Source organism: Amphiura filiformis, chromosome 6 (assembly GCF_039555335.1).
Source record: "Amphiura filiformis chromosome 6, Afil_fr2py, whole genome shotgun sequence".
NCBI lineage: Eukaryota > Metazoa > Echinodermata > Ophiuroidea > Amphilepidida > Amphiuridae > Amphiura > Amphiura filiformis.
In genome coordinates this window covers 37056246-37069343 of record NC_092633.1, presented here as the reverse complement: position 1 = coordinate 37069343, position 13098 = coordinate 37056246, and the positions used below count along the sequence as shown (strand labels likewise).

The following is a 13098-nucleotide window of genomic DNA, read 5'->3' as shown; positions in this document are numbered from 1 at the left end:
AAAAAGTTTTACTAGAATAAAAACAAATTCAAAAAACATGTTTATTATATAAATTAATTATATAAATACTTTTAATGATAACATTATTACAACAATAAATAAATGAATAATAATTAGAGCAATTTTCCCGATATGTCAGAGGTCAAAGTGGCCCAAAAGTGCTCTCAAAAACCGGAAGTGACAATGGCGATTGGGCTTATATGCACTACAGATGTCTCAAGGAAAAAATAGGATACACTCCTCTTTGTTATCCTTTGAAACTGAAAATCACCATGGAAACATTGAAATTATAAGCTGAAACTTTCACGGAGACAAAAAATTGTATATTATGCCACATAGCTACATGTATGAAGTAGATGCACCCTAGCTGAATGCACATGTACACATAGCTCTGTAATGTAGAAGCACGTCGTGGGATCTATTGCACGCTGATGTAAGTGCTGAGTCGTGGGATTGCACGGTGTACACGATGAGGTGGATGAACTAACAAGATTGAAATGTCATCATCATGATGCAAATATAAATACGGTGAGTATCTATATCAACATTGATCTGTTTCATAGATTTCTGATTAATTTTATTCATGAGAGTAATTAAGTAAGAATGTTATGTGTGTTTCATACATTTCTGATTAATTTAGTCATGAAAGTATTAATTAAGAATGTTATGTTTGATTAATTTAGTCAGGAGAGTAATTAATTAAGAATATTATGAATGAATTAGGTCTCTCATCATCACCCTATCTCTTCTTCCTTCCTCGCCATACTGATCCATATTTAACCATCAGCTTTTCTCTATCAACTTTCAAATCAACTACTTTTCTCTGTCTTTTTGCTGTGGCGTGCTATGTTTCTGGGTTTTTTATATGGAATATGTGATGTGCATGATCAAGCAAAATGCATTGTCTTTCAAGTGAAATCCGGTTTTTTTTTCAGTTCATAATAATCTTGATAATTGATATAGGTTATAAAGGGGGCTAGGTGGTGCAGCGGTAGACTTCGACTCTTAATCACGAGGTAGCTCGAGGTCATGAGTTTGAGTCCCCATGGCGTCAACGTGTTGTGCACTGAGGCCGAGTAAAAAAGAAAGTATGTCTCAGACACATTTGGTAAAAAAGCCAAGTGCTATGCATTTTTTTATTTTTTTATTTTTTTATTTTTTAAAGAATATGAGCTATGCGATATGCGATATGCGATATTTTTATTTTTTATTTTTTTTACAGTCAAGGCACAATATTTATGTACTTTTTTTATATTCAAATACAGAAACATAGTAGTATATATACACAATGAATAGTTTTGTTTGTCTCTTTTACAATGATGGCGAAATGTGTACAAAAAACAACAAGCTAAACAGCAAAAAAAGACAAAATTGGATCGCTATGATACTGAAAAAATGAACATACGGGCAAAAAAAAATTACAGCCAATGCGTAGTGCTAAGCGCTAAATTGGATTTTACATAGCAATGTGCGCGGGTGTTTGAGACATACATTCTTTTTTATTTGGCCTTAGGCAAGACTCTTTACCCCTATTGCCTCGTTCCACCAGATGAACAAATGGGTACCAGCTTTATTCAATGCCAGAAAGGTTATTAACAGACTCAATGTGGAGGAGGTGCAGCAATCCCCTTGCCACAACATTACATAAAGGAGTCTGGCCAATTACATAGAGGAGTCTGGCCCAGTCAATTCAAAAGAGAGATGAGCACTTTGGCCTGTGAAATCAAGTTCGCCCCCTTTACTTTTTTTTACACCTGATTTTTAATCATAGGAGTAAAGCTTCTGTGATTGATAACAGTAGGATTTCAAATGGCTCAACTACCAGGGGTCCATTCCACTAAACTTTTTGAAGCTTCGTAAGTCTCAAAATCAATGTAACTTACAGCACATCGAAAAATCCATTTCACTCAAATGACTTACGATCGGTACCCTATATAAGTAATAGGGATTTACTGCAGGGACCCTTCATAAAATTAGGTGTAGTAAAAGGGTATTGGTAACTTAGGAACGGTTACTTGAGCCAAGTAGGGTTTAAAATATAATGAAATACACCCCAGGACACAGTTATTTTACCCAAGTCTTTTGAGTGGATAAAACTTGATTCAGTTTTGGAGAGTGCAATACATTTTGCTTGACATCACATATCCTATGCATCATGTGAATCTTGTAGTTATTTAGTTATAGGCCTTCGTGTTCAAGCATGTATTTGAATATGTATGTCACAGATTTGCAAATGTCTGTCTGCAAATCTGAGTGTCGTTGGGCATGTGTGTTGGGGTATGTGTGGGGTAATTATGGGGGTGGGGAATGGGGTGGATATGAGCATGTGTGCTGTGTTTGTGCAACATGCATGTGCATGTAAGAGGGGGGGGTGAGTTCATTTGTATGTATAAACTGTGTGTCTACTCTGTGCATGTCTTTCTGTTTGTGTGTCTTTCTGTCTGTCTGTGTCAGTGTCAGTTTTACACATTTGGTATTATACTGATCTGCATTGTTGTATTGGTTAATTATGCTGGCAACGTTTGCATGTTTGTCTAACTGTTTGCATGTTTGTCTGTTTGTCTGTCTTTTGCCAGGCTGTCTCTGTCAATTAAATTGCTTAATAAAATTCAACCTGGTTTTTACAGGTCCTAAAATTGCATAAGCTTATTAAAATTGATAATAAATAATAAATAATTGAATTAATAATAAAATGTGTTACTCTGTGTTTATTTCCATGATCACATTTGTTGTTCATTTCCTTTTCTTCCAGGATTTTATGTACTTTGAGAGAAAATCGGAAGGAAAGGATAAGGACTAAGAGATCAATGCAATACATCCTATTACAAGTGATAGGTTGGATATCATGGGTGCGGCAATACACTGTGTACCTAAAACGTTTTTAAGTCTTTCATTTTGCTATTCCATGTAAAATCCACACTCCCGCTGTGGAAGATTTTGGAAATATCTTCCACAGAGGGAGTATAAATTTCAAATGGAACACATAAATCAACTCCATTTGAAACTCACCCTCCCTCTGTGGAAGATTCAGGTTGAATCTTTCTCAAAGGGGGCATGAAATCCAAATGGAGCTGCTTAATGTGCTAATTTCATTTGAAATTCTTACTTCCCTTGTGGAAGATATTTCCAAAATCTTCCATGGGGGAGTGTGGGTTTTAAATGGGAATAGCCGATTATCATGAATTAAAACCATTATTAATTTAACGATGAGTAGAACTACAAGATTTTTGTTCAGTTTAGTTAAGCATAGGGAAAACGCCAATTTTTGATAGCAAAATACTAGTACGCTCGCCAGTTTTCGAAAATACGCAATTTAATGTGTGAATTTTCTCCCAAAAAGTTTGAATTTGCAATATTTAAAAATATTTTTTTAATTTTACTTTTTTCTTCTATAATTTCTAGCGACATACAGTCTATTTTCTATATTTTTTAACATGGATTGTGTTACAGAGCATGATGGATTCTTTAAGTTTTTGGAAAATGAGAACTTGAAAAATGGTTATTTTGGGAAAATCTTAAAATTTGCTGTAAAATCTATAATGTGCGATTATACCCAAAATGCGCAAATTTCTTATACCCAAAATGCGCAAATTTCAGCGCTTTTTGCGCATCACGCATACTCCCTGTTCTTAAGTTTAGTTTTAATTATAATCTCAGGATCTTAAAGTATATATACTTTAGCTTACTTGATCCCATTGGGAGTTGAGGTGATGGCAGATGTAGGTGCATATTGCACTGGTTCCAGTATTGAAGCGTGCACCCTAACCTAATCACACAGAGCGTATATACACATGCATACAAGGGGGATTTGTTGGTACTTCTGCTGTATATCCAGTAAAATGTCACCTTCACTGTCCAATGAGACAAAGTATAATCTTATTGTGTCAACTTCTTGGGTACACATTGTATTGCTATCGACTGCGAATATAAGGAAGCATCTATGTAATTACTATGTATCTATGGGGACTGGGGAGATGATCTGTGACATTTGTAAGTAAAATGAATAACAAAAATGTGTAAAACATTTTGAGGTTGCCACTGCCAAACATGTAAAACGTTTTGAGGTTGCCACTGCCAACTTATAACAGATAAAAATGTACATATATTCGCTGTAGAAATGATGATGTAACGGGATTAACTACCATAGCAATAGGTTAAAACAAGTTTTAAATATATAGCACTGCACTAATATGTTCATGTGGTACCTCTGCATTGAACCACAGATGTCAAAGAACAGGGATGAAGACCTGGATTGTTATTCTATAGAATATTCGTATCATGCTGAATGCTGATCACTTGCACCTGTAAGATTAGTATCTTTGAAAAGAGTGGTACTGTTTTCAATCTATGATTGCAGACATCCACAGGTGATGAGTGTAACCTGCTTGTAGCGCAGGGCGATATATTAAAAAACTGTTGTACCCTATTGCTATAGTAGTTAATCCTGTTACATCACCACTTCTATGGTTTCTTAAAATGTTGTTGATTGGTGAAAATTTATCAGAATTTTGTACAAGAATAATCACCTTTTACGCTCAGTGATACTTGTGCTGTGTTTACCTCTTATCAGCCAATGAGATGCCAGTAATGTGTATGGTCTGTATTAATCAACCAATCAGAATCCAACATTCATAATCCTGTAACACAGCAGCAAAATAATTGTGATGGGGTCTGTAAGTTAAGAAGCAGAATGGCATATGTTATACTACCATGATAATAATATACCCTCATGTAACCATTAATGCTGAGCTTGGGCTGGTGGTTCTTCTGACCACGTTTGGTCAAAATCTACTGACACATTAATGCTCAAGAGCTGATATAAGTAATGCTAATTCACATGAATAGATAAAGGAAGCGGGTTTATGCAACTTACATTATTGTACATTGTATCGGGACCAAAAATGTGCTGATCATTCTCAATGCAAATGTTAGCAGTGATCCCAGGGTGCAGAAAGCACAAATATGTATTTTAGGTGCTATAAATGCTGAATGAACATAATAATAGTATCACCCATGTGGCGGGGCACAATTCTGGCATGTTTTTAGTCCGAAATCTTTTTTTTTTTGAGAAGTCTTATCTCCAAACAACACATTCTTTTATTCAATGTTGGAGCAACTTTAAAATGGTGGTTGCCACACTAACTGCATTCCTTAACCTTAACCCTCAGTCTATTATAACCCTAATCCTAATCCTATTAAACTTAACCCTAATCCTAAACCCATATTCTGATCTCCTTGGATGGTAGCAGTTATTTTAAAATCTTGCTTCAAGTTTTAATTAAATCGAAGCACATTTTCCTGAAATGTTTTTATTCTAAAAATATTGGTGCTTGAAAAAGAGGAATGCTTTTTTTTTTCATGTCAAAAGGGAAACACAAAATATTAAAAACAGAAACTTGAGAAACCAAGGTGGACTAAGAAATTTGTGAGCACACAGAAGGGGAGTGCAAAAATAGTACATCAAAAAAATTGTGAATAACCCTATTTCCTCCAAGATAAATAATGACCGGTCTCTTAACAACCTTCCATCTTAAAATCTTTTAACCTGCCAGAATATGGGCCCTTGATCAGGTTTAACATGGGCAATGTATATTTTGGTTATTTTTTCTAGCCCATTGAGAATCTAGTATAATCTTTTTTGCCCTACACTTGTTCATTCAAATATGTATACATGTCCTAATAGATTTAGCCTTTACTATAGACTTTTTCAAATCAAATGTTCGGTAAACCAGGCAACCTGCACCAGGTGTGTACGTGTCATAAGACGCTCGTGTAAATTCACATACACGCTCACCAGTGACATGCATTATGCTGAGTGCAACCACATGGTAACTAGCATAAGTTCTGTGCTGGGTGCTCAGTGCATGACAGCTGTGTGATGACCTAGACTTATAAAGCGGGTCATCATAAACACATGAATGTCTTCGGGAAAACTTTGATTTGAAAAGGTCTATGATAGTAACAAATAGGTAACATTAGCTTCTTGTAAATGATAAAACTGAAATGCAATATGACACTTTACGTATAATATTTATCTAACAGATGGAGTATATGTTATTCTGTATTAAATAGGGAGGAACTTGCACCTTGTAAATAAACAACATAGCTTAATAAAAGGGGTTATTACTGTATAGAATTTTAAGTTTAAAAAATAAGTTTCTGTTTAAATTAAGGAAAAAATACATACATACAAAAAAGTACATTATCAATATCATATAGTAAACTTCTTGTTGGGCTATTGCAGATGAAATCCATACACACCATGGAAGACATGACCTTAATTGCCCTCACAGGGAGTGTTAATTTCAAATGGGGTGACCTGAATTGGTGACTCCATTTGAAATCAACACCCTCTGTAAGAGATTAATGTCATGCCTTCCATAGCGGTGTATACATTTCCACTGCAATAGCACAACTTGGTAACTTTTTATTTAGTATTTTGTGTTGTGATGGTAGCATTTTAAGACTTCATAACAAGTCATATCTCTTGTGAACAAAATTAAGAGCCAAGTTTTATAATTGTATATTATAAAGTCTAGTGCTGAGTGAGTGTATGTATGAAAATAACCATTGCATTTAATGTAATCTTCAATTACTTATTATTGGGTATCTTTCATTATGTGTTCTATTGATGCATAGATGTATTTTATTTTAAAAACTTTTATTTTCAAGATGACAGGAAAGTGTTTTGATATTGCTGAGCAGGCTTTCTTCTCAATTTTGAGGTTGTCGCACAGGCTTTATGTGCACAGTTTACCTATGAACGATCCTGAAACCTAGGATTGCTTGCAGATATCAGAACCCGGGATGGTCGCCGTTCTCTTTTCGAATAGCTCTGGCACTTGACATGCACAGGGTTCGACTCGTCCTGACTCTTTCTTTCAAGCAATACCCACAGGGGTTTTCAATCCCAGGCCAACAAATCCTTCCATACAGAATAGACTCCAGTTTCACCCATGCCTTGTGTGCAGAAGCACTACCCTGATTATGAGGAAATTTAAGCAATTGAAGTACACAATAATTAAAGACATTAGGGTTTGACCCCTGACCCATGATCTGTAAAGAAACATTTTTGTACCACTGAACTGAACCAGCTTGGATTCAAACTGCCTGGGGGAGTGGGAAGGTGAAGGCTCAGCTCCCTCTAATTAAGAGGACATTTAAGCATTTGAAACAGACAATAATTTAAACAGCAGATATCAGAGATTGTCCCCTGACCCAAGGTGTGTACATTTCGGTCTGCTCCCATCCCCCAATGGATGAAGGTTAAATTCTGGGGACACCCCTGTACTTAGACTTACAGAATCAACTGTAACTGTTATTCCATTCATCCATTAAAGATAGACAACATTCACTAGGTTGAAACTCATGAGTATATCCATAAATGCATATAGATATCAAAACACTATTCATCTTCAGAAATTTAGTATTGTTGTAGAATACATCGGAAAATAATGTTGGGTTGTAATATGCAAAAATACACGATATTGTGAGGTAAGAAGCCAGTTTTCAATAAAACAATCACAACCACCTCTCTGAATTAATTGAACACATAATAATTGATTGTATGTGTATTGCAATATATAAATATTTTTTATTGTAAAAAGGTAAAGATTAGGTTTAAGTGTAGTATATCCATAATGTAGAGGTTAATAATAATGGTACATGTAGATATGAGGGGAAACCAACATTTCTATCAATTTCTTTTTTAAATTTTGGATCAGATTTCATATGAATCAATGTTATTGTTCTGAAATATTTTAGTTTTATTTCTAACAGAAATATTTTATACATTAATGGAAGTTTAAATTAATTAAATGTAATTGATAATAGTTCAATTTGACTTGAGACTGAAATAGGACTGTAGTCATTTATATAGGTAAATAACTTTGCAATTTCTTTTTGAGAGTGAAATTGTACAAAATATATGCACACTTACTGAGATGTTGATTTCTAATAGATTAATTGATGTGTTTAATGCTCGAGCCCTGAAGAGGGGAATTCTTTAGAAGCATCAACATCTCTATACAAGTGCATTATTTTATACACTTTCTCAAACATTAAGTAATTCACAGTTTTAACCTATTTTCATACACAAGAGAAAAAATCCAACGAACTTTGCTGTTCTTATATAACAAAGTTTTCACTAACAATGATGGAAAATATAAATGCATCAAGCTGCAAAGAAAATGTATCAATCTTATGCGATGCATACGCGATCGAACTACGCAAAGTGCATTATGCACTATCAATACTCTCCACAAACTTTTCTAACAGCATTTCTGATTGGCTGCTATGATATAGGATTGTATGATTTATATTGATATTAAATATTTTAATCAAAATTTACAAACCTGTTAATAAACTGTTGTAAAACTTGTAATCTACTAGTGCCTTTTATAGAACATATCCATTTTATGTATCATTTTTATTTCATGTACTTTTAGTGTTTCTTTGAAACTCATTATTGAAATTTAACAAGTAAAATTAACTAAACAATATGTCACATATAATTACTCACTATTCCAGAAAAATAAGCATTAATTTGTTTGGATTAAAAATATATCCTGTTTTGCCGAATGAAACATAGCTAAATCCTAATCATTTAGTAAGTTCTAACTGGCAAAATGTTTTTGGTCAATTTTGGGAAATAAGGGCTAAAAATATTTTGTGACTACTATTATCAGAAAACACACAAAATTGCATGAAATTGGCCCATTTTCCCTCAAATTGCAAAAAATATTGATCTAACTAAAGGATTAGGATTTAACTACATTGTATATTAATGTTTCATTTGGCAAAACAGGATAATATTTTTTTCATTCCAAAAATTGAGTGCTGTATTTTTCTGGAATAGGGAGTAGGAATTATCAAACCTTTTCTATCTTGTTTACATTATGATAATAAATATAGCAATTCACTGCTTGCATGGAATTTTTAGTGATGAGTTTTTAGATATTTGTTAAGATATTTGTTTAGATATTTTCAAATTACCCACATCAAAACCCAATAAGGAAAGGTGGACTTCAGTTCCCAAACCGTAGTGGATGGTTTTATATGTGGTGTAATTTCAAAATGGAAAATAGATTTAGAGTGAATAAAGGTTATCCTTGAAAGAAATAGTGTAAGAGTATAATAATACTCTCATCTCATATTTGTACTGGTTTTCACATAATTTTGAATGGTATTGATACACAAAAATGTTCTTTGAATGACAAAGCCTGTGTGTTCCAATTGGTACGATAATCTACTAATCAATTGGAAATCATGAAACTAATCTGGACTCACATTTATTTGAGTGGCTATTTTATCGCACCTTATAATTGGTGTATCTTCAGGTCGACTGATAATCTAGCGGTAAATCGTCATTGACCTGTGACAAAATGGTGTTGCCAGAAGTTGTTGATTTTGCCGCCAGATCATCAGTCATCCTTAAGATGCACCTAGGATCAGGTGCGATGCCGCAGCCACTCAATTGAATGCGAGCGAGTCCAGTTGATTAGTTTCATGTGTTTCATTTATAATTATACCTGGATGAATTACAACCTTCACATATGTATCAAAATGTACAATTTTGTATGTTACTAAATGGATCCAGAAGTAAATTTGCCATTTCTCAATTGTATAATGACCGCAGCTTGTTTCTTTTATATTACCTCATTAATGTGGCTGGAAATACAAAGAAAACATCTTGAGCAGTTGCAACACTTATCATCAGTTCATCATCTTAAAAAAAATACAGGAAAAATAAAAGATAAAGATTTAGTTTTTAAATTTAAAAGAAGAAAATGTGACGCAAATAGAATTTAAAAGTGAAAATTCATGGATATGAACTGAGGTTATGACTTTGCATCAGTTATTTTTCAGGTATGTGAAAACATTTTACTTAGCCCTTGGAATCCAAAGCATTCCCTCAGGATATTCCATGTTTCAAATGCAAAATGTTTCTATTTTTCACAATACCCTCAAAACAACTGATGCAAAGTCATTAACTTCTTAAAGTTGGGTGATCAACGGTCTTGACAACAAGACGGTTTACCCATTGGGGTTATCGAAGGTGAGGAGACCTCACCACTAGAATGCGATCGCTGATCACCAGCGTGTACCTGGACTACAGAAGTAATAAAAAATTAACTTTAATGAAATTGAACCATCTTCAAACATTTCAATCACGTGTAGTCAACCTGCGTTTTCTTCTCTTAAAGAATGTCGGTGCTATAGCATGTGGGTCTCCTTACACGATAGTGTAATGTTGCAGATGTCTTTGGTTGAGAAAGAAAAAGGCAAAAAGAGGCAGAAAAAATTAGCAAATGAGAACACAAATGGCGAACAAGTCTGAAATTTGATGTGGATGTCAAAATAAAACATCGTTAATCACACAGTGAGCTGCAAAATAGAGCTAGTGTTTTTTGCTTGAAAACAAAAATGAGCAAAAACAAAATCATGTTGCCTATGTAAGTTACAAATAGAAAAAAAAGCTAGTATTTCTAGTCAGCTGTGGTAGACATAAGAAAACTAATATATGAAAGCATTTGTGTTCATCAAAACTTCATGTGGGAACTAATACCATGTTGCTGTGTCAGTCATCTGTGTGTGTGGTCGTTAAACTTCCGGGAAAATCTAACCAACACTGCACTTCTATCTTTCTGAATTGGTGAGTACGTTTTTAACCTCCTGCTTTTTTAATTCATTTTGGGATGTGTACATGTAGATATTTCACCAGAAAAGTTTCTCAATCCAGGGACTGCCTTTTGAGGAGAGTGACTCGCTCTCTACTGCTCTCCTTAAATCTGATATAGGAGAGTGATTTTTAGCTTTCCTTACTTAGTTGACCATTCTGTCTTTACATTCTATTGTAACTGCTCTAAACAGCTCTCCTTGAAGGCTCCAGAAGAGCTATTTAATGCTCTCCTGCATATTCCAAAAGACAGTCCCTGTAAATCTGTTGTAAAAACAATCTTGATTTCATTTGCACTCAATATCCAGTCTCGTTTGGCACTACAGGTTTTTATTAATTTCCCATTTTAACTTCCTGCACAATGTCCATGTAACAGGTGAAAGACAAACTTATTAGGAATATAATAGTTTTGTACATTGTGTGTGATTTCTGTATGTTGACGTGCATATGCCACAAATATCTGTATCAGGGTGCAAACCGGTAAATAGTCCCCATTGACTTTCTGTACAAACAGGTTCCAGGAAAACATAATTTTCTTGACATTAGAGTGACTCAGCTCTTTAAAACTTTCTGCAAGTTGGAAAGTCAGATAAAGACAGCAAGTGCAGAGAAAACATGGAGTCCAGTGGCTTTTCGCAGGAAATTGTCGACTAGATCATGTATGCCATACAGCTTACATCAGCTCAGTGGCATAGCCAGTGGGGGGGCAGGGGGCCGGTGCCCCCTGTCATGGCCGTCGGTTCATGTAAGGCCGTCGGTAGACGGAAGGCGTTGGTGAAAAAAAATTTGGGTTAACAATAGACTATTTTTCACCCAGGGTGAAAATGTAAAAAAATGATGAAAAATTGTGAATTATATACATCAAAATTATGTGTTTTTATGTTAGTATCGTCTATTATCCTTTTTTTTTGCTCTTCACTTTTTCAAACCATGCAAAAAAATTTTGGGTCAACAAATCACAAATTCCGTCGGTAAAAAATATTTCCGTTGGTACATTTACAAGTTGTGCCCCCTCGGTTCCAAAATCCTGGCTACGCCACTGCATCAGCTTGAAAATGGCATGGTGTTTCTGAAATGTAACACATTTTGAAAGCTTGGCCAAATCTTCATAAAAAGATCCTGCTCATTTTTCATAGATAATCTATAATTCCCAGGCCTAAATGAGGATTAAATATGATTCAGGGCCCAATAGTTGGGTTTTTCTAATGTATTACGTTAAGTCCATGCCACTTTTTTCACTTTTCGAAACACTGCTTTTCCTGCAAAGGGTATAAGAGATTCTATTTACTGTGTTTACTCATCAGGTTTGCACATGTAATGGTTTTGCTGAACATGACATCCCTAATAGATGAGGTGACATACCAAACAGGTGGTTGCCATATGTCCGTTCTTTTGTCACCAAAATGTGCATCCTGTTTTATTGAGCACCTGTGTTTTTATAACCTCACACCAATCAGATGTACTGCAATAAAGTTATTGAAAAGTACAGTGGTCACATGTTGTTCCCTCAAGCATATTGATAGACAAGGTGAAAGACTAGGTGGTAACCTTTGTTGTAACTTGTGGGGGATGTTGCTACTTCTCATGCACAACAAGTTTTCCTGACACGATATACCAGTACCCATTCTGCGTGTTTCTACTGAGGGCCAAATTCCGTGCCATGCCGTGCCGTGCCGGGTCATGGCGGGTAACAAGCCCAGTAGAAACGATCTGGGTAATCGGTTGCCGTGTCATGCCGGGTCATGTGCTCGCCTATCGTGATCCACCTCTTGAGGTGGATCATGCCGGTCAAAGCGTAATACGCTCAGTAGAAACGAGCCGTGTGATCGGTTGCGGGTCGAGGTCATGTGTGTTGCAAAAATAACGCGATTTATATTCTATTTGTATTAAAGTAGGGGCATTATAGGCCTATAATGTAGTAGGTTCCTTCTTTCTGATATTATATACACTGGCCACATGTGTGACTCGCATGAACTTGATGAAGTAAAGTGGATATGACTTTACTTACTCTACGCCTACTTCTTTATAGTTAATGAGTTGGTTATATTTTGGCTGTAAATTAATTATCTTAATAGCCAATTACTAGATCCACTGGTAAATTAATGCAATTTGGATTAACGAAAACACTAAATTGTGATTAGGTAGTCCTATGCCATGAGCTGCCATACGTAGACATTTAAATTTAGGATACAACGTCATCCCTTGCGCTCGTTGAAATCTGTTTACCGTACTTCCGGTTTACAGGAAAAAATGCCGTGCATCGTGCGAGACCCGGCTTTCTGGTCTCAGTAGAAACAAGCTGGGTAACGGTGGCCGGATTATGATCGGTATTTTGTGCCCGGAAAATAGCGGGTCAAAAAGCCGTATGCTCAGTATAAACACGCCGATTGATACACATGGGTGGAGAAAAACTGTAGAGA

General features: G+C 35.3%; 1 protein-coding gene across 5 annotated transcripts in view; it reads left to right on the top strand.

The window, feature by feature from the left end:
* Positions 1–13098, top strand: part of LOC140155372 (phospholipid scramblase 1-like) — a 59686-nt gene that overhangs the window by 27918 nt on the left and 18670 nt on the right. The window contains exon 9 of one of the 5 annotated variants that reach the window (XM_072178193.1): positions 2753–9120. The exons of the other annotated variants lie outside the window; for them this stretch is intronic. Within the exon in view, the coding sequence (XP_072034294.1) occupies positions 2753–2800 (48 nt within the window). The 3' untranslated portion in view covers positions 2801–9120. Of the gene's footprint in view, positions 1–2752; positions 9121–13098 lie in introns of those variants that run through there. 5 annotated transcript variants of the gene reach the window in all.